The sequence below is a fragment of the Capra hircus genome, chromosome 4, assembly GCF_001704415.2.
Source record: "Capra hircus breed San Clemente chromosome 4, ASM170441v1, whole genome shotgun sequence".
In the NCBI taxonomy this organism is placed as follows: Eukaryota; Metazoa; Chordata; class Mammalia; order Artiodactyla; family Bovidae; genus Capra; species Capra hircus.
The window spans coordinates 26,767,327-26,789,338 of record NC_030811.1 but is presented as its reverse complement, the minus strand read 5'-3'; the positions used below and the strand labels follow the sequence as shown (position 1 = coordinate 26,789,338).

Here is a 22,012-nt window from a genome sequence, read left to right as displayed (position 1 = left end):
CGTGTACTAGGAGTAGCCTTGTACTTACGTGAAAGGGAGATAGTGGTAGATCCTGCTCTGGATCCCTTGGAATCAACCTTTATCTTTCCAGGAGTGCCAGGATTTCTTACAGGGTTCTTTTTTTCCTTAACCTGGGCTATAATTGTTTATAGAGAGGGTCACTGTGGCCAGAGCTGACAGTGTACCACCACTAGCTGAGCTTTCTTTCTCCAGGTGTGGCCTGGCTCTGACAGGGGATGCAAGGGGGGATGCCACCAATTTACATTGTTTCTCACTGGCGTTTACATGGTCCAAGCCAACACAACATCAGGAGAGGATGCTGTGAGTGATTTGTCACTGAGATGATCAGAGCTCGGTGAGATTAACTGATGAAAGCGTCCCAGAAGGCACCTGTGAGCCAGGTGCTGGAAAGAGAAATGAAATAGCTTAGCTGAAGTAGTAAAAGAAAGCCCTGAGATCATAAATAACAGGGCTGTTGGCAGAACCAATTAGTTAGAAGCTTAAAAAAAAAAAAACTAAAAAAAATCATAAATGGAGAGGAAAGAAAGGTATCTGGTGAAGGAAAAACTGTAGCAAACAAGGCAGTGCCCAGCCCTGTCTCTTGGGTCTGGTGCCTTGGCCAAGTTCCAGCTGCCAGTCCCTTCATCTTTTTGCCTGAGGGTTTTCTATGCAGCCCACAGAAGTACTGGGGGACTCATGTGCTCCCCTTATACAGTGCATTCCTCAGCACCTGCCAGGAGTTAGTGGGTGAACTGCCTCAGCCCTCTTGGGTGGGATGATTCCAAGTTGTTTGTTTTATACTGTTCTCCAGAGCTTCTCCTCACTTGGAATTGAGTCCTTGGCTGCCTTCTCTTCCCTATGTCACTTCCCCACTTCTCTACTGATAACTCCTGGGATCAACTCCCAAATAAACTACTTGCACTTGAATCCTTGTCTCTGGACTTCCTTCTCATGGAACTCACTTAAGACTGCCCACCTATGAGTACATTGGACCTCACCCTGCAGACTGCTTCTCCTCTCACCTGCCTCATTCTGGGAAGTTCTGGGCAGCTCCTGCCCTACCTTTGTCCACCTAGTTGTTGGGTAGAGTGATAGAAGATAGTCTTAAGATCATGGGGCAAGGTGGAAAGAACCAGGATAACCCCCTCCCCCTCAACCTCTGTGGCCCTGTCTGGTCCTTTAGGCACTTTTGGGGAATGTGACTCAGAGGTCGATGTGCTCCACTGGTCCAGGTACAACTGCTTCCTGCTCTATCAGATGGGGACCTTCTCAGCCTTCCTGGAGCTACTCCACATGGAAATCGAGTGAGAAGCCTTCGGGGAGGGCTGGCCACCCCCTTCCTTGAAGGTTGCCTCATGTCCTCAGCTGGTTCCCTCACTGTAGAGCCTTTTTTCACATTTCAGTCCAGAGCCCACTGACAGTTCCCCTCCACCAGCCCTGCCCTCTGATAGTCTGTCCTCCTCCCTGAGGTTGGGCTCAGCAGCAGCTTCTACCCCATGTACAGCTTCGGCGCTGGGCTTCAGGGGCCTGTCCTGTGTTGCTTTTTCATTCAGACACCTCAGCTCAACCTCCCTCTGGAATCCATGAAGAAAACTGTTCTCCCTGAGAACATGACACAGAGGGATGGGACCAGTTCCCATGGCTGTACCCAGTTCTTTCTCCCATGGTTGTAGCTTCAAAGGTGGCCTTATCTACTGCTCCCACTCTAGTGACCCCCTCATGTTGACTCCCTGATGGCTCAGACAGTTAAAAAAAAAAAATCCACCTACAATGCAGGAGACCCAGGTTAGATTCTTGGGTCAGGAAGATCCCCTGAAAAAGAAATGGCAACCCACTCCAGTATTCTTGCCTGGGAAATCTCATGGACAGAGGAGTCTGGTGGTCTACAGTCCATTGGGTCGCAAAGAGTCAGACATGACTGAGCCACTAAGACTTCATATTGTTTCACCCTATCACTCAGATGTTTTAGATGGTGTTAATTCTGTTTATTATTCACCGAGCATTGTTTTGTGTGTAGCACAGTGCTAGACACGGTGGGGATTTTAAGACAAGTGAATATCATAGACCCTACCCTTTCTTGTCTTCACTGTAGATAAGGATTTGCTGAGATAGCAGGAAGAATTCTATGGGCTCCTCTACCTTAAACCAATTTCTTTAGCTACATGGACAGGGAATGGCAGGTACTCATGTTGTGCATGTGGTAAGAGTGGAATACAGGGAGTAAAGAGGCCTAATGAGTTCCTGTTTTCTCCTTCGTCCCTGTGGCAGCAACAGCCAGGCCTGTAGTAGTGCTCTTCGGAAGCCAGCCATCTCCATTGCTGACAGCACAGAACTCAGGTGAGTAGGGCTGCCCAGGGGATTGGAACAGGGGATCATTAGCAATAAGTAACCTTTGCCCAGATTTCAGATGCTCCCAGACTGCTAGAAGTTCCTAATTCCGCTGGACTGGGCCCCCACAGAAACCACGCCTGAGGTCTCAGACCACAGATTGGTAACTGCCATGGAAACCTCTTGTGACCCTTCTGTAACCTCAGGGTGCTGCTGAATGTCCTGTACCTAATGGTGGAAAATATCCGCCTGGAGCGAGAGACAGACTCCTGTGGGTGGAGGACAGCCCGGGAGACCTTCCGCACCGAATTGAGTAAGAAGTGGCACGCAAGGAGCCTAGGGCGGACGGGAAGCATAGCATCTGCTCAAGAGGGACAGACAAGTTTTCTTTTGTCGTCGTCTTCTTTTAAGAATTAACATCCCCTCTTTTAGGACAGAGATTCTATGTGGCAGGCATGACGGCCTGGCATGAATGCCCCTCTGTAAGCTAGGCCCACTCATATATCTTCTCTGTATTTTGGTTTTCTTTATTCCTATAAGTGGGAAGTCATCCCTCTCCCCTTCCATCACAAATCCCACATGAAAAAATGAGGTGCCTTACCTTGAAAATATAAGTTGGTGTTGCCCTCAGTCAGGGATGAGATATGAAGGCCTTTGAGATTTTTAAAACTACATTTGTTGATGTGGGAAAGTGAATTGTGACTTACAAAATGTTTGAGTTCCTCAGCCAGAAAGCATCTTTATTACTGTTAACTTCTAGTTTGACATCCACCCCCAAACATTTTACCTCCATGACCTCTCTTATCCTGCCCTTGGTTTGGGGGGGGTCTTCCCCAAAGAGGCTCTCTAAGCCTCCTTCTAAGAACCAAGTCCTCAAATTCTTTGCAAGGAGGTGAGTGCCTTCCTCAGTGTGTCCAGAAGCAGAGTTACAGGAACTGGGTTTCAGCGGCTTCATCTTCATTTTCTTGCTTGCCTCTCTCCATACCTCCCAGGCTTCTCCACGCACAATCAGGAGCCTTTTGCCCTTCTGCTTTTCTCTATGGTCACCAAGTTCTGCAGTGGCCTGGCTCCGCACTTCCCCATAAAGAAGGTCCTGCTTCTGCTCTGGAAAGTAGTCATGGTGAGTGGCTGATTCTCTCCCTCTCCCATCTCATCAGATAGGCAGTGCCTTCTGCCACCACAGTTTTTTCTGGTCTGATTCCAGGAGGCTGGAGCTAAGCAGAATAACAGGGCAGCTGTTAGCCAGTGGACGGGCAATAGGGCTGTCCTGGAGAAATCAGAGGTTCTGTTTCGGGGCAGGTCACCTTTTTCTTTTGGACTGATGGGAGATGCCACTTTTTGAGGTAGGGTGTTATTGCACCTCTTCCTGATAGAGCTAATGTTTCGTGGAAAGGACACTGGCTGAGAGGTGGGAGATCTGACCTCTTTATACTGAGGAAACTTGGGCGATGCTCTGTGTCTCGGTTTCTCTAGCTGTAAAATAGAGGGTTTAGTGCCTGCTCTCTGTCCAGATAGAGGATTTGCTTTCATAAAACAAAGTCCTTGTAAGTGTATGGTTGCAGTTTTGTTACTAATTATTCAACCCGATTCTTCCTCTTTGGCTCCCTCCCCACAGAACTGGCTGAACAACCTACCCCCTAGGGCAGGCCTTGAGTGACTTTAGGGGTGTATAGTATCTAGATGTATTCCTTGAAAGGGGGTACATTTTCCTGTTTTTATCCCCCAGTGGAGGCCTTCAGTAGTCCCTTTCCTAATTTCTGGGGATGTTTCCAGCCCTGGGTCAGTAAATAGTACTTTATCCTGACCCCTCAGCTCTAAGGGATAGTGGCCACCTCTGAGACTGGGCCCAGTCACCACATTCTTTTTGCCTTCTGTTGTATTACTTCCTAATTAATGAGGGGGTCTCGGGGACTGGAGGTTGTGACTCTTCTCTCCGTCCACACTTCCCTGACCTTGCCTTCTGACTTCTTCCTCTCTTCTCTGCCCGTTTCCTGTTCAAATCTCAGTTTACCCTCGGTGGATTTGAGCATCTGCAGGCTCTCAAAGTACAGAAGCGGGCGGAACTGGGCCTGCCTCCACTGGCAGAGGACAGTATCCAGGTGGTGAAGAGCATGCGGGCTGCCTCCCCGCCCTCCTACACCCTCGACCTGGGGGAGTCTCAGCTGGCACCTCCACCCTCCAAACTGCGAGGCCGCCGTGGTTCTCGAAGGGTATGGACTAAAGCAGACAGTGGTGTTGTGACACCAGCTGGCCAAAAATCGAGATTCTAAGCAGCTCTGAATATGTTAGGAAGGAACAGCAAATGACTCTGCTGTCCTACCCCTGACCAGCCCTGTGACCAACCTGAAATCTTGGAGACTATACTTTGGTTTCTGTCCCCAAGCCCTGATGGAGTCCTGGCTGTCAAGATGTCATACTGTGATATCACTTCATAGATCCACGTCTTACTAAGGATCATTGACCTAGACCTCAGTGCCTGGAGTTCCCTAGTGTGCCAAACAACAGTTGGGGTATAATCTTGGCCATAGGTACCTGGTAGAGGCACTTTGTCATTTTCTTCTCAGTAAGAAGTTTTACTCTGAGCCCGCCATGCTCTTCTCTGGCCGTGAAATGAGAGGCTTACATTTAAAGATGACTGGTTAGGCGTCTAGATAGTCTGCGTCCCTAGAAAGGTCACAGGTACAACTTGCGCTGAGACCTGACTATACTCCCAAGAACTCGCCTGCCTGATATAACTGATGTCACCAACTACAGGTGACGGGTCCAGACAGTCACACTCAGTAATCTAGTCTACATTATCTGCAGTGTGATATTTTTTTAACCTTTATTTTTTGTTTGACAAAATAATGCTTACTCATTATAGAAAATTTAGAACAAATATAAAAATGTGAAAAGGGAGAGGAAAAAAAAGTCACCCACAGTCTTAACAACCAGAAGCAGTCACTGTTAACTTTTTGGCCTATTTCTGCCCAGTCTTTTTTGTCTTTCTGTGACAAGATTTAAAATTCCAAACTTGATTCCCTCTGCCTAGCAGCAAGCTCCCGTTCTCCTCTTCCTCAGTCAGCCAGCTGGTGTATGCTCACAGAAGGCAAATTAATTGAATGTTCACCTAAGTGGAGCATAATTAGGAAGGAAAGTGCAGGCAAAAAAAAAGCATCAGTGTTTTCTGAAACCTAAGTGTGACTTTGGGATTATCTGTGCTCTGTCTCCCAGCCATAGATGTGGTTGCTTGAGAGAGCTGCTTGTCCTGGAATTGGGCCTGGTGGGGACAGTAGGGTTGAGATGGGAAGAAAAAGTTCTCACTAGGGGTGGGTTCTTACTCCATGTTCCCTGAAGTCAGCAGCCTGGGGGTAGTGGGTAGTCTCAGACAAGGATGCCCAGACTGAGATTTCTGGACACCTTCCCTCTCTCCTTCTACCCACCCTCCTCGCCCCCCAGCAACTCCTTACTAAGCAGGACAGCTTGGACATCTACAACGAAAGAGATCTCTTTAAGACTGAAGAACCAGCCACAGAGGAGGAAGAGGAATCTGCCAGCGATGGAGAACGCACTTTGGATGGAGAGTTAGACCTGCTAGAGCAGGACCCTCTAGTACCCCCTCCACCCTCACAGGCACCCCTCTCTGCTGAGCGCGTGGCCTTTCCCAAGGGCCTACCTTGGACCCCAAAGGTCAGGTAGGCTTGATAACACCAGAACCCTGGGCTTTGGGGTTCCAGTCACTGGAGGCTGAGGGTGGAGTGGTCTGTGTATTCAAGGCTCAGTAAGCTGGGCTGTGAGTTGGAACTCCTGGGTGGGGAGTTCCCTTTATTGGCTTCCCTTGCTGTTCCAGTTTTCCATCTGGAGGGGTGGGAGCCCAGTAAGGTTCTCTCTCTCAAGGTTTGCTATTCTTCCCTTCTCTGGGATTTGTCTGTCCACCATCCTCTCAGACAGAAGGACATTGAGCACTTCTTGGAGATGAGTAGGAACAAGTTCATCGGATTCACTCTGGGGCAGTAAGTGACTGGATGGTCAGAATTGGCTATATAGAGGGGTTCTTGGGGGGCAGAGGAGTGGGTGGCTTGGAATGAGAGATGTTGCCTAATCATGGTGATACAACCCAGAGCCTTGGGCAGCTCCCAGTGACTGCATTGGGTTCTTGCCATCTAGTTTTTTCCTTCCAGTTTCCTAGAACTTTTATGTTCTCAGCCAGGTATAGGATATAGGATGTTGATCAAGTCATTTCCCTATGGGAATCAGTTTCCTCATCAGAGTGTTATGAGATGATCCCTACAGGCTCTTTTCCTAGAGAATTCTGTGGAGAAGCAACATGGTGGGAACAGATCCAGTCTTTCCCCATTTCCCTACCCTTGTGAATCCCCACCGGTCACTGCAAAACCTCAGAAGCTATTCTTCCTGCTGTTTTGCTGTCGAAAGTGTTGTTGGGCAACGTGCCCTTTAAAATAGGAACCTACTCCCAGACAAAGTGAGTCCCCACTAGACTGTACAGAAATCCTAAGTTATAGAGGCTCTTCTCTGTACCGTTGTTCTTTTTGTGTCCTAAAGCAATGAGGGACCTGATAACTTGCAGAGAAAGATCCAGGCGACCAGATGGTGAAAGTGGCCTGGTCCGCATGACTCCAGGAGTATCAGTAGTTCTCTGTACTTCTGACCTTTATGTATCTTGTGTTCACAGGGATACAGATACTTTGGTTGGATTACCCAGGCCCATCCACGAGAGTGTGAAGACCCTCAAGCAGGTAAGCAGGTTGGGCTGTCAGTCTTCAGAGATAGGGACCCATCAATACAAATTGAATGACCCCCAGTAGGGTCCTGGGTCCTGGGTGGGGCTCTTCCACTAGCCATGTTCTAAACCTGTTATTCTGTATTTCCTCTGCAAGGGTTTTGGCCAAATAGATTAAAAAAAGTCAGGTCTCTACCTACCTATCCAGTGTCCTACATTTAGATGGATGAAAAAGTTCTCCTTTCTTCTCTCATTGCTTTTCCCTCCTCCCACCCTACTCTCCCTCTTCCCACTTATCACTTCCTTTCCTCTCACTTCTTACTCCTTAGAGGCTCAGTAGCTTCCGCAGGTCCAGGATCAAGTAGCAGTCTGCTTTGTATCCAGAGAGTGTGTGAGGATGAGTAAGAGTAGTCTATTCCCTGCTTGAGCCCAGCCTCACCTTGTCGTCATCACTCTGTTCACACGTGCACACACATACAGGCATCTGCAGCAGAGCTCTCAGAGCAGTGGCCCTAGGCCTGGGCTTCATCTTTTCTTCCCCTTGCACTTTGGTTGAAGGTAGATGCTAAGGTATTTGCTGCCCATCCAATGTGGAAATATGAAATAAATGAAAATACTGTATTAAAGAACTTTGCTGATGTTCATAATGCAAAGGTGAGTAAGACTCCTGCCTTCAAAGAGTGCATGGTTTATTTGAGGTGACAGACCCATAAATAGGGCACTTCCTCGTCATTGGGGAGGTTAAGCAAGAGGCTGGTACACATATGATCAAGGCCCTCAGCCGCTTGTTGACATCTTGTGTTCCCAGCACAAGTACGTCTCCATCGCAGATGTTCAGATCAAGAATGAGGAGGAGCTGGAGAAGTGCCCCATGTCTTTGGTGAGTCCAGGGAAAGCCTGCGCAGGGGGAAGTCTCTGCAGTGCTGTCAGAGAACTTGTATGCTTGCTGTGGGACTCTTACTGCACGCTAGGCAAGCACAGTCTCTACTTTCACAATAAAGTTGGAGAAAAACAATAGTAATTAAGAAACAGATTTTCAGAGAATGGTAGATACAGTTAAGGAAATTGAAATAGAGTCACATACCATGTAGTAGACTACTTTAGCTTGTCACTTCTCTGAGAAGTGACAGCTAACCAAGATCTAAGGCACAAGAAGGAGGTGGCCATAAGAACGTCAAGGCCAAAAGCATTCCAAGCAGAGAGAACAGCCTTATTAACAAGGTGAGAGCGAGCTGAATGTTAGAAGTAGTAAATGAAGACTGTTATGGCTGGAGCACGGGAATGAGGGTTGTATGAGACGGAGTCAGAGAGGTGGTCTGGGGCCACTTTACACAGGACATTTAAGCAAAGATAGGGAGCTTGAAGTTGATTGACATGACAAAGGGAAGCCTTCGGAGATTTTAAATGGGAGTGACATGATCTGATTTATCTTTTTAAAAAACCTTTGGCTACTTTGTAAAGGCTTGATGAGGAAAGAGTTGAAGCAGGGAGGCTGGGAAACTAAAAATGATCAAGATGAGAGATGATGGTGTTTTAGACCAAGGTAGTAATTATGGTGCATGCTGCAGTCCATGGGGTCGCAAAGAGTCTGATGCGGTTTAACGACTAAACAAGAAGAAATTGTGGAGATAGGGAGAAGGGGATGAACTGGCGTTGTATTTTGGAGGTATAGCTGACAAGAGTTGCAGTTCCGTTGGATGTGGATACAGAGACATAAAGGGCAATCAAGAATAAGTACAATTTGGACTTCTCTGGTGGTCCAGTGGTGAAGACTCCATGCTTCCACTGCAGAGGGCACAGGTTCGATCCCAGTTGGGGAAGTTCTGCATGTTGCCTCAGTGCATCCAAAAAAAATAAAGAGTAATACAGTTTGTCAAGATGAGGAGTTCTGTTTCCTTTTTAAAAATGTGTTTTCCCCTATTTTTCTTTTTTTTTTCAATACTGCACAGGTTTTGGGATCTTGGTTCCCCAAGCAGGGATTGAACCCAGGCCCATAGCAGTGAAAGTACAAGAGTACTAACCTCTGGGTTGCCAGGGAATTCCCAGGAGTTCTGTTTTATCAACAGTTCTATTTGGGTTGTACTGAGTTTTAGCTGTCTACCCATGTAGAGCAGCCAAGCAATTAGATATATGGGCCTAGAGTTCTAGGAGAGAGGACTGACTAAGAGAAATAAATTTGGAAACTGTTTGCTCATGGACAGTGTTAAAAGCCATGGAACTTGCTGAGGTAACCTGAGGAGGAAGGAGAGAGAGAAGAGGATGGGACCTAGCACCAAGCTCTGGGGCACACCAGTATGTTGAGGATGGGATGGGCCAGGAAATGAGCCAGGAAAGAGGAGTAAGAAAAACACCCAGTGAGAGGGTAGGAAATCCAGGAGAGTATGATGCCATAGAAGCTAAGAAAACAAAGCCTTTTAAGAAGGAGGAGGTGATCAGCTGTGTCAAATGCTGCTGACAAATGGAGCTTGATAAGACTTGAGGTACCCATTGGCTTTGGCAATGTGGAAATGACTGGTGACCTTGATAAGAGCAATCTCAAGGGAAGTGGTGGGACTGGAAGCCTTGTTGGAGTGTATTGGAAAAGGAATGTAAAGAAAGGAGGTCAGCTTAGTCAACATAGACAAACCACACAGAAATTTTGTTGTGAAAAGGAAGGTAGAAATGGGGTGGTAGCTGAAGGAGAATATGGGGTCAAGGGAATGTTTTATAGTGTTATTAAAGGAGATACTGGAGTATGTTTATGTCTTAAGAGGGATGATCCAGGAGAAAGATAATTACAGAACCGAAGCACTCAACAAAACAAAAGGATGTGAGCACCAGTGGCAGATGGCCTTTGATAGGAGTACCCAGTTCATCCTTCATGGCACATGGGAAGGTAGAGACTCTGGTAGATTTGGTGTTGAGAGGATGAGGCTGTGCCTGTCTGATTGCTTCTGTTTTGTCCGTTAACTGAGAAGTAGGGTCAGCAACTGTTGAGGGGCTGTGAGTTGAGGGTGTTGGTTTGAAGAGAGGGGAGAATGTATGAAATAGGCCTTTTAGAAAGCAGAATATGAACATGCAGGGTTGCCAGGATGTTAAGACTTGTGTACATTTAAGCAGCAGCAGCGTTGTGTGGGATAAAAGGGGTCTGGCTATCCCTCCCTACCTCAGGGTCTCATGGCGGTGACCCTTGTCATGTCACAGGGTGACCTGGGGGAAGACGGACTGCATTGGCCAAAGGTGACAGTGGCCTGAGTAGCCTCTTGAGCACTAGAGGCCCCTGTCTCCCCACTCTGATAAAGGACTTAAATGGGGTCACCACAAGGACCGAGTTGTGCGTAAGGGGCTGGTCCGAAAGCAGGGCTGTCGTAGAGGGTAATGGAGAAGGAAAGAAAGTAGCGTCCTCCTAAACTCTTCCCTGCTCACTGCTTCTGCAGGCCTTTATTAACCCTTTCTGTGCAGTCATCCACCTCTCCTCCCTGGCTTCAGAGCCTCCCCAAGCTTTCAGATGGCCTCAGATTGACGCCATAGGAAGTACCTCTGTGTGGGGTGTCAGTTCCAGTGTCCCAGGCATATCTGTGGCCTGAGTTAAGCCCATTATGTACAGCACAGCAGTAGTATGAACCAAATCCTCGGTGAGAGTTCTGACTCTGACCTGGAAAGCGATATAGAAAGAACTCTGGATGGATTCCAGATAACGGGGCAACTAAAATCATAGGTTCTCAGGGCTGGAAGAGCGCTCTGAGGTCATCCAGACCAGCTCTCTGATCCTTGAAAGAGGAGATTAGGTCTCGGAGAGGGAAAGTAACTGACCCAAGGTCCTGCAGTGACTCATGAACGCAGCTCGGGTACGAAGCTCTTGTCCTGCCATCCTCCACAGCCAAGGAAAGATAGATTTTGGTCAACTGGAAAATGATCTGGGCAAACCGTGTATTTTCTTGCTGTAGGGGGAAGAGGTGGTACCAGAGACGCCATGTGAAATCCTCTACCAGGGCATGCTGTATAGCCTCCCCCAGTACATGGTAAGGAGACAGCCAGGTCCGGGCTGTGAGAGCTTCTCAGCTGCGAGGAAGAGATGGCAGAGACCCCTTTTAAGCTGAGCCCTCTGTCACTTGAGTTTTCTTCCTGAGCCTTCACCCACCAGGCGGTGTTCTCTGACACTTCAGAATTCTGATCTCCCCTTGGGGCTCCTCCCAGAGGGAGGAGGACTTGTCCCTACCTCCAAGTCCTTGTTTGGGAGAGGTGGGGAATGGGGTAGGCTCCATGCAGGATGCACCAGGGGCCTCTCCTGAGTAAGTGCCTTAGTCCCTCCGAGGTGGCCTCCGGTGTCCTAATTGGCCTCAGTCTACCAGGGGAGGATGCTGATGGTCTGAGGGAGAGGAAGGAAGAGGGTGGGGGAGGGGTGGATCTTGCCTTTCCCTCCCACCTAATTTCTAGGCATTGCCCCCACTCTCTCTGCTCCTTCTCTCATCCTCTTTGGAAAAAGCAGTCTTGACGCAGAACAGTCTGTAAGCACATCTCTTCAGGCTCTTTAGCCTCCCAGGCAGGCCCATCAGGACTGGGCACCAGTTTGCCCTTCCGGAGGTAGGGAGCTTTGGTTATTGAGTGAAGGACTTGGAGCAAGGATTTCAAACACTTCTCTTGAAGCTGTTGAGTTGTGGAAGGATAGCCTGGTCGAATGGGGTAGATTTCCTCGTTTTCTGCTTCCCAGATTGCTCTGCTTAAGATTCTACTGGCTGCAGCCCCCACCTCCAAGGCTAAGACAGACTCTATCAATATCCTGGCAGACGTCCTGCCTGAGGAGATGCCGTAAGTGCTTCAGTAGGGGCAGCTACTAAATACTCACTCTCTTGTCTGCAGAGTCTCTCTCATCCCTGCCTCACCTTGTTAACACTTACAGGGATTGTCTCCAAGGAGATCTGTCTGCCACCAGTAGCCCCTTTCCACTGCAGTGCTCTCTCTGTGCTCTTTTGAGCCCAGAACTGAGGGTCTGGAGGGCCACATCACTGGCTGCATGTGTATGTGGGTGGACATTGCTAAGGGACAAGCTTGCCAAAGGTGAGAGAGAGACAAAGGTATCAGAGGAACTTTTTCCTCCAGACAGACTCACAAGTGGGAACTCTGGAGGTTTCCCTAGCACAGCTCAGGTGTCTCAGGTTCTGGCTTACTGGTGTGTATTGTGTGTGTCCCCGTAGGCCTCTCTCTAAGGCCACCCTCTGCACTGACTCTTCCTTTCCCTGTTGTAGCATCACTGTTCTCCAAAGCATGAAGCTGGGCATCGATGTGAACAGGCACAAGGAGATCATTGTAAAGAGCATCTCTGCCCTGCTCCTGCTGCTCCTCAAACACTTCAAACTGAACCACATCTACCAGGTGAGCAGCTCAGAGCACTTCTCCACACCCCTCAGGTGTCCTCCAGGTCCTGCCGTCCAAAGGAAGAACACAAGGGCCTTGGAGTCCAGCAGAGCATCATTCTTTGTCTTACGGAATTCAGATACGTGTTGCATAAGCTTGGGGCACGAGGTAGGGAATTGTCCTAGAAAGTTGCAAATGTCTCTGTCCTTTGAACATTATCCAGGGGTCATAGGTAGGAATCCCTAGCTTCTTGGGAATATGCCCAGCCAGCTTTGAAGCAATGGAAGACAGGACTCAAGCATGCCACCAAAAGGGGGGGTGGGGAGTGTCGAGCATACTTCTCTGTATGTGAAGCACTCTTCTAACATTTGAGACAGACTCCTATATAAGGCATCCTCGAGCTCGTAAGGGCTTTGAAGTTTTATAAAGGATACAGATGTAAAGTAGGCAATTATGGAGTGATAAGTGCTGTGTTACAGGTAAGCATTGGCTGCCTTGGAAACACCTAATCCAGCCTGAGGTGGAGAAGCTGTGACTCCTAACCTGAGTCCTACAGAAAACTTGTTAGCCAGAGTGCAGGAGTTGTCAGGGAATGATGGCAGGAAGCATTTAAAGCAGAAAAGCTGGTTTGTGAAACTCCTGAGGGGAGAGGGCAAAGTACCTTTGGAAACTAATCAAACGTTTCTGGAGATCTGCATGAGGTAGAGGGAGACGGGGAGCTCTGGTGGTAACGCGAAGCTGGAGAGGGTGGCAGGGAGCAGACAGCGATACCTGGGCCAGCGCACGGTTAGGGAGTAATTACTCTGTGGCCAGCTCTCCGAGCGGTTCATCTGGGATCTCATCAAAGTCTCTCAACCCTGCGAGGTGGGTCTTACTTTATTCCACTGAGGCTAAAAGAGGTTAAGAACCTGCCATAAGAGCAATGTTTGCCATGCCACGGAGTTTGGACTTGGTGCTGTGGGTGTTGCCAAGACACAGGAGAAGATGAGGGCAGTGAGTGAGTGTTCTCTGCGGTGAGACATGGAGAGGAGGTGGAGCTTCTCACTCTTGCACAGAGGCTCTGCCCCATTCCTCCTGAGAAGTCAGAACCGAGCTTGCTGCTAAAACAGCAGGAGCTCCGTGCAGGGAGGCCCTGCAGAGTCTGTGTCCATGGTAGGTGCATCTGTACAACCTGGATATGTATCCACTTCAGTGCATTCAGAGACATCTTGTAGTGTGTTAGGGTACCCCGAGGACACACACCTCTACCAGTGTTTGCAGAGCAGCAGCAGGGCTGGGAGGAGTAGGGAGGGATGAGTGAGAAATAGTGTTCCTAGTAGAAAGAGATCTGCCTATGTGTGCTTCTGTCTGCTTCTCTTGGTGGGCAGTATGTGGATCAACAGCCAGACAGGTGGGTGGCTTGATGGGCCTTGCCAAGTACATGTCAGTGTGTCCTGACAAGGCTACAGACGTGTCTCAAACTGAAAGATGTTTCCCATCACTTGACAGTAGGTTTGTATTGGCTCCTGCACCTGAGGCTTTGCAAAATACTCTGGGTCAGCTGCCAGGGAGAAGATATTTGAGCAGAAGAGAGAACTGGGCAACACAAGCTGACTCCTCACCTCTAGCCATACACCTTGGGAGAGGGCAGCTGAGTGTGCTACCATGGCTATTTTTTGGTGATCAGGAATCAGTAAGAACTAAAGGATTTAAAAGACTGCAGTTCTGTGCTTTTTCAACCAGTTTCTACACTTAGAGTAGTTTAGATTCTGGAGACAAACTGTGTGTGATGCTCTTCAGTGTATCATGGGCAAAAGCCAGATGACACAGCTGTATGACACTGCCCCAGTAGGTCTTCCTGGAAGCAAACCCTATCCAAATTCAAGAGAGCAAAGTGGAGCGCTATGTTCTATTGTTTCACCCATCAAAAAGATCTTGGACTTATTCTTAGTGCATTATCTGTTGACTGAAGGACTCTTGTTGATTCATTAAAATACTGATATTCTAAGTATAGGGGCTAGTCCAGTGAACCAGACCCACCCTGGAGCCCACACTCCAGTGGTTCATTTGGTTACCACGCACCGTATCCATCCTGACTGATGCCAACAGTTGCTGGGCTGCACCTGTTCCTGGCATATCCATCACAGTTGAAACCCTGTGAGCCAGAGCTTTGGTATGGAAGGCAACTCCCTTGGGGAGCCATCCTTTTCCTGTAGAGCTTAGGAACAAATCTCACAGCTATTCTTTCTGTTTATCTGGAGTGGGATTTTCTTTCTGGCTTGTGTACATTTTGTGCTTTTGGTCAGACGCTTGCAACATACACACACTGCAGACTGTTCCCTTCTATGTAGGCTAGGCTGGCTGAAGATGGCTCTCCCCACGTCCCAGACAGGAAGACTGTTAACACAAGTGGACAGTGGATATTCTTAGGAATGGCTGTCAGAATTGTACTTGCCTCTTTATTTTTCATACAGACCTTCTATTCTCCCCCAAATAAGCTTCCTTTCTGCTTTGATTTTTTAATTCAGTTTGAATATGTATCACAACATTTGGTATTTGCCAACTGCATCCCATTGATCCTGAAGTTCTTCAATCAAAATATCTTGTCCTACATCACTGCCAAAAACGGGTAAGGACTCTGGACAGGTTTATTTCAAAAGGCTGTTTGGGGATTGAGAAATTATTTTGTCTCTGAGCCGCCTTTCCATTCTCCCTGGTCCTTTCTGCCTTAGAGCTGTCACTGTCAAGTGTAGTTTTCTTGAGGTATTACTGGTGGGGTGTATGATTTGGCCTCTTCACAAAGGTATTTGTAACTTAATAGTTTTGAAAACTGTAATGCTCAAAAGAGCTTAACTCAAAAGAAGCTGCACCGATAAATTTCAGCCCTACGGCAGAAGGATCCAAAAATGTTATTTTGTGAAGCAGCTGGCCTGTCTGGCCAGCCCTGATTTTAGTATAAATCATAAATTGAATTAATTTTGTAAAGGGTTATGCAGAATTTGTAATTTAAGGTAAACAGTAGACCCTTACTTCGATAGATCAATTTGTAGTTTAAAAACTGCAGTATTTTCACGTCCATTATTTCATTTAATCTTCTCATCAGTGCTAAGACATATCACAACAAGTTTTATTCCCATTTCATCAGTTAGGAAACAAATTCAGAAAGGTTAGTTACTTAAGGATAGCACACCAGAGAGACCCTTTAAGTAAGAAGAGGCAGGGTTAAATCACAGTTGCTGTGGCTTGCTCCAGCCAAGTGGGGACTTGGGGGGTTAACAGAGTAGGTCCTTGTTCCTCAGTTTGCTGCTTACACAAAAACCGGAAGCATGTTAATCAGTAGAATTGACCAGAAGTGCTTTACCAGAGGCAAGTTTCCTAAAATAGAAGAAGGCTGACGTGACACTTGAGGTGGCTGGAGAGGGGCTAGGAGATGTTGGCCCCACAGTCTGTCAGCACTGCCAGAAACTCCACCCTGGAGAGACAGCCTACTTCTGTGTAGCTTAAAACACACACAGAGCCCAAAGTCACAGGACCTGGATTCCTGACCTGGATCTGCCAACTTGCTAGCTGTGTCATCTCAAGTGTAAGACTGTTTCTCTGAGCCGCAGTATCTTCATCTTTAAAGTGAGAATAATACCTACTCTGACTCTATCATAAACTTTTATAAGCATTAGTTAGGATAAACATAAATGAGAATGCTTTACTTTTCCTGTTTGGAGGAAGCACTAGAGAATGGGTTTATCCTCACTACAAAGAGACTTCTGCCCCTTAAAAATGGCACTTAAGACGTGCTAGTTGCTCACCAGGGGAAACTGAAAGTGTCAGTGAGGCTGGGGAAGAGCCACAGCTTCATGAAGGCACCTGTGTGTGTCAGCTCACACAGAACGGGGATTTGTTAGGAGGAAATGGGTGGTTTATCATCTTGAAGAACCTCGGACACCCCAGGTGCAGCTCTGGGCCTCAAGGTCAGTCTGTAGCACCCGGAACCCAGGGGGCCATGTGCCTCCAATCTGTGGCCACTCGGCCTCTGCACCTCTGCTCCAACTTTTTCTCTCTCACTGACTAATAGTTTTGTCTGCTTCCTAAGCCAGAATTTGCCTGCAATTCAGGAGACCCAGGTTCAATCCCTGCCTGGGTCGGGACGATGCCCTGGAGAAGGGAATGGCCCCACTTTAGTATTTTTGCCTGGAAAATCCCATGGACAGAGGAGCCTGGCAAGCCACCTACAGTTCATGGGGTCACAGAGGAGTCGGACACAACTGAGCAACTAAGTAAAATATGTCTAAGCCACTTAGTGAAAATATGCTCACCTGAGCTATACATGCTCCTGTGCCACTTCAGAGACTGAACTGGCTCTTGATCCCTGTTCCACATGCCCAGGGTTAGAGGTCCACCCTTGGATCAATAACTGTGGCTGAGGAGTGGGGTTTAGGAACTTGGTGCCCCCACACTGTGGGCCTAGAAGTAGGGGGCAGACAATCCAATAGCTGTCCTTCGGGTTCCATTTGGAGCTGGAAGAGTGGTAGTACCAAACTGCACTGTTTGCTGAGATCAGCCTGGGTACAGGGTTCCTCTTATGTGTTACTTACAAGCTTTACTATTGCATAATCTCAAGAACTTGAGCACCTTCAGCTTGCTACTGCAGTTTCCTCATAGCTCTTACAATCTAGATATACTAGAAACTTGGAACTTTATGCCCCCTTAGGGTAGAATTTGGGTTTTGATGAATTTAATACAATGAGATTGAAACAAATCCATCTTGGATTCCCCACCCTCATTTCCCAGTTGCCAGTGCCTACTTTGCCATAGGGCTTTGTCAGTAGAAAGTGGGTAGATAAGTAGAGTAGCCAGCCAGGAATCTTTATCCTAACGGAGCAGTGTGAAACTGGCAACCCTGGGAGAACCTAGTAGGTACATCCACGGCCCTTTCCTCTCCTACCCTGATTCCCTTAGGTTATCTTTGGGGGTTTCTAGGACAAAGGTCAACATTTCTAGTCAAATAAATTGTTGCCTTTTGCTTGGATAGAAATTTTGACTTTGAAATATAGAAGAGGTCCAAGGAGCCCCATATTCCTCTTTATATCCTATGTTTTGCCAACATCGTTTATCCACGTCCAGTTATTCTAACTGGAGTGGATTGGTGTTTAAAACCTCATGGGAGTAAAGTAATTACCCTTCAATTAAAATTAATAAAAATAAAAAACCTCATGGGAGAAAAAAAAAAAGGAACTTCCCTGGTGGTTCAGTGGTTAGGACTCCACGCTTCCACTGCAGGGGGCACAGGTTTGATCCCTGGGTCGGGGAACTAAGATCCCACATGCCCCTCAGCCTGGCCAAAAAAGTTTTTTTTTCTTTTAAAGACAAACCTCATGGAATGTCAGAAGCAGAAAGAGCATTAAAGATTAGATTAGCTAGTCTAAATGCTGCATTGTACCCACGAAAAAGGGAGGAGGAAAGAAAGAACTGTCAGTTGGAGTGGCCGGGGCCCCGTCGTCATCATGTGGTGGTTCCTTCCCCTGCTGACTCATGCCTGTCTCCCTGGGCTCACCACAGAGCCTCCAGCTCCCTTGCGGTCCCCCAGTGTCTCTTGGGAGCAGATGCGGTTACCATCCTTGAGCTACTAGATGGGCCCAGATGCAGGAAGCTGCCTCTGTCTCAGGCTTCCTCTTGGATTGGCTTCTGTGGTTTTTCCCCAGAGGTCCTGGCTTTCAAAAACATCTGGTAAGACACAGGAGAGGTCTTCATTCTCACAGCTTGTTATTAACTTACTGACCAGAGACATATTAATACATCTTTCTGTTACCTTAACGTTACTGACTGGAGGCGTTTCACTTCACCTTCATAACAAATCGCCAGCCACAGGCATTAGTTTCTGCAAAAATCCTTCAGTCAATAATGTGTAAAGTGGGATGAGTTTGGGCAACATCTTTGGGCACACAGTTACATACACACAAATATACACTTAAACACAGAAACACAAATGCATACGAGCTTACGTATTTCTTTAAGGAACAGAAAAGAAAGGTGGCTATACCAAGGTGCCTTCTCTGCTTTCTCTTGCCTCTGAAAGAACTCTGTCAGTCCTTCTCATGACTATGAGGAGAGGAGACTGGATCTGGAGGTGCCTGGCACCAGAACCCTCAATTTCAGCTGAAGTCACTAAGCAATTCTGGAAATAGATGGGGCTAGCTGAAGAGAAATAACCGTCTGCCCTTTCGGATGTAGCCATTTGCTGCCTTTGCCATTTACCTAAAGCCTGTTCTTATCTCTGCATCTTGCAGCATCTCGGTCCTGGATTACCCATGCTGTACCATCCAGGATTTGCCGGAGCTTACTACAGAGAGCCTGGTAAGCGAATGGGGATTTGGTAGCCTTTGAAATTGCCAGGTGGCAAAGGTTGGCATTTGCTCTTCCCTTTCTTCTCTAGCCCCCTTATGCCCGGGTTTGGGAGTCTTAGATGAATAAAAGCATATTGGCAAGAGCACAGAGGTAGTGGGGGCTTAGATCTGCTGACCCAGTCAAGAAAGATTTGGAAAAGCTGAACATAGCATTTTGTAGAGAAAAGGGTCAGTGAAAAACACTGAGGAGGAGAGGGAATTTAGGAAGATAATGGGGCTGAAACAGTGTGAACAGCTGTGCTGAATGGCAGGTGCATCTCTGCTGCTCTAGCCTAATTGTCTTTCTTCTGTGTCACAGGCTTGTCTCATTTTCATAAGGTTATATAAACCCTGGGGTGTGTACTTCAGAAAATACTTGCCTGGGTCTTTCTGAGGCAAAATTCAGTATGGCCACAGAAGGATGACCCAGAAAGTTTCTCATGCCAGAAGCAGTTCCAGGCAAATCAGAAAAGTCCCTCAGTCCTTCTGAATCCCATGAAACTGACTGATAGGTAGCACGTTGAAATCAAGTATCTGCCTCCTCATGTATTATTGCTGCAGCTCCTTCGGTGTACCTCAGCCCATCCCTGTACCCTGTTGCACTGGAATTGTTTATCTGTATCTGTTTTTCCATATGACTGAAAACTCCTTGAAGGAAGAGATAGTAGCATCCTTCTTTTATAACCCCAGAATCCAGCGCCATGTTGAGTACATGAAAGGAGCTTAGTAAATGATCAGATGATGGCACCTGTGTGTGCCCCAACCCCCTGTCCCCAACTTTTAATACCTGCACAATGTCACATCAGAAAACTTCATTGTGCAAAAAGTACAGTGGTACCTTGTGTGGCACAGGTTTTACAGAACCATAAGGTTTGTGACTGGAGGGGACCTGAGAAGCATTTGGCCCAACCCCATATTTCGAAGATGAGAAACCTGAGGGATGAAGTGGCTTGTCAGGTCCACTCCTCATAGCCGGCAGACCTTGAATGAGAGAAAGAACCATGTCCCAAGACACCAAGTCTAGCACCTTTTTAAGCACCAGAGCAGAGATTCCCTGTCTTTTTTAGATATGGCCTCAGCAGACAAGCAAGCTGGGAGCTTCTTACCTCTGCAGAGAGAGGTAACGAGTTGTCTAATCCTGTTTATGATGTTATTCAATCTTTAAAACAACTGTATGAGGTTGTCATCAGCGCTTTATAGGTGAAGAAGTTAAAAGTAATTGAAAGTAAGGAGCCAGGGTGGAGACATGCAGCCCCACCATTCAGACTGAAATGAGGACTGCCCTTCCGAACAGAAACGGTGGTGCACGGATAGCATTAAAACTCTACTGTGAATAGGGTATTTCAAAACACAGTCATCTTCTAAATCCCATAACTAGGGATTGATGGAAACTATACTTTCATATCAGAGAAGGCAATGGCACCCCACTCCAGTACTCTTGCCTGGAAAATCCCATGGATGGAGGAGCCTGGTGGGCTGCAGTCCATGGGGTGGCAAAGAGTCGGACACGACTGAGCGACTTCCCTTTCACTTTTCACTTTCATGCATTGGGGAAGGAAATGGCAACCCATTCCAATGTTCTTGCCTGGAGAATCCCAGGGACAGGGGAGCCTGGTGGACTGCCGTCTATGGGGTCACACAGAGTCGGACACGACTGAAGTGACTTAGCAGCAGAATACTTTTATATATCTTCCGATTGACCTTTTGGGATATAAACATAAAATTATTGAAATAATTGTTATGCCTCTGAGAAGACTGTTGTTATCTAAGAGGGGGTGAAAGCACGTACCTTTTCATAATGAAAAACAGATTCATGCTAGGTGTTCTTTTCCTTTCTGTGAAGCTACAGTGGCACCTGGTGGTTTCATTTGGTAACTGCAGATTTTTTATTTTTTAGAAATACTTCCCTGAGCCCAGTCATGGACTTAACTAGCTAGTTTACTTCACATAGATCCTCAATACAGTGGTTTGTTTACTAAACTAATGGCTTCTGTCCTCAGAGAGGACTAGTATTTATATGATTTATATCTTTTTTTCAGGCTCAGTGAATTAATTGTAAGCACGGCATACTCGCATTTTAAGTACATAGTATTTTCTTTAAATAACATTTCAAGTCCCTCCCCACCCCCCGCCATGACTTTAAAATTGATATATATTGAAGAAAATTGAGGAAATACAGAAAAATACAGGAAAGAAAATAAAAATACCCTTATAAAACTACTTGCATCTGTGCGTGCTTGTGCTCATGCTCATTTGCTCAGTCGTGTCCGACTCTTTGCAACCCTATGGACCGTAGCCAACCAGGCTCCTCTGTCCATGGGATTCCCCAGGCAAGAATACTGGAGTGGATTGCCATGCCCTCCTCCAGGGAATTTTCCTGAGCCAGGGATTGAACCCATGGCGCTTACATCTCCTGCATCGGCAGGTGGGTTCTTTACCACTAGCACCGCCTGGGAAGCCCAAACTACTTGTATATAACCAATGTTAATATTTGGTTGCAGTTAACCATGTATCAGAGGGTAAAGCATCCGCCTACAATGTAGGAGACCCGGGTTCGATCCCTGGGTCGGGAAGATCCCCTGGAGGAGGAAATGGCAACCCACCCACTCCAGTACTCTTGCCTGGAAAATCCCATGGACTGAGAAGCCTGGTAGGCTACAGTCCATAGGGTCGCAAAGAGTCAGGACACTACTGAGCAACTTCACTTTCACTTTCATATATATATATTCACTCATACACACACATATTTAAGAAAATAAGGACTTTACATGTTTCCATTCACATAGCTGCACATAATATTGCACTAAATTTTTTAAAAAAATGATTGTTTCATATTATTGGGCATTTATTACAGTGTTCTTCCTATAACTCCAAAATGAATATCCTTGCTCATGAATCTTTGACCTTATCTCTGATTACTTCCTTAAGATAGATTCCTAGAAGTGGAGTTACTTGGCTAAGGTAGTCTTGATTCATATTTTTTCAGTTTTCTGAGTTTGAACTGAGTTCAACCTCATTTGGAACTCTAACTACGTATATGCTGCTGCTAAGTCGCTTCAGTCGTGTCTAACTCTGACCCCATAGATGGCAGCCCACCAAGCTCCGCCGTCCCTGGGATTCTCCAGGCAAGAACACTGGAGTGGGTTGCCATTTCCTTCTCCAAATTACATATATAATAGACATGAAATAAAGGCAAAATTAGTGGCACATTAATTTCTAAATTCTCATTTTGTAAAAATATCTAGCTCTGCAATAGGCCATCTTTACCTGTGTA

General features: G+C 47.0%; 1 protein-coding gene across 4 annotated transcripts in view; it reads left to right on the top strand.

Annotated features, from left to right (window-relative positions):
- Window positions 1-22,012, top strand: part of STRIP2 (striatin interacting protein 2) — a 47,168-nt gene that overhangs the window by 9,791 nt on the left and 15,365 nt on the right. For all 4 annotated transcript variants that reach the window (XR_001917952.1, XM_018046936.1, XM_018046935.1 and 1 more), the window contains exons 5-18: window positions 1,184-1,304; window positions 2,269-2,337; window positions 2,535-2,641; window positions 3,321-3,448; window positions 4,335-4,538; window positions 5,767-6,002; window positions 6,255-6,320; window positions 7,001-7,064; window positions 7,857-7,928; window positions 10,975-11,049; window positions 11,739-11,836; window positions 12,274-12,400; window positions 14,890-14,990; window positions 18,643-18,709. Coding sequence is in view for 3 of the 4 variants with exons in the window: in XM_018046936.1 (XP_017902425.1) it covers window positions 1,184-1,304; window positions 2,269-2,337; window positions 2,535-2,641; window positions 3,321-3,448; window positions 4,335-4,538; window positions 5,767-6,002; window positions 6,255-6,320; window positions 7,001-7,064; window positions 7,857-7,928; window positions 10,975-11,049; window positions 11,739-11,836; window positions 12,274-12,400; window positions 14,890-14,990; window positions 18,643-18,709 (1,535 nt within the window). In the remaining variant the exon portion in view is untranslated. The remainder of the gene's footprint in view (window positions 1-1,183; window positions 1,305-2,268; window positions 2,338-2,534; window positions 2,642-3,320; window positions 3,449-4,334; window positions 4,539-5,766; window positions 6,003-6,254; window positions 6,321-7,000; window positions 7,065-7,856; window positions 7,929-10,974; window positions 11,050-11,738; window positions 11,837-12,273; window positions 12,401-14,889; window positions 14,991-18,642; window positions 18,710-22,012) is intronic.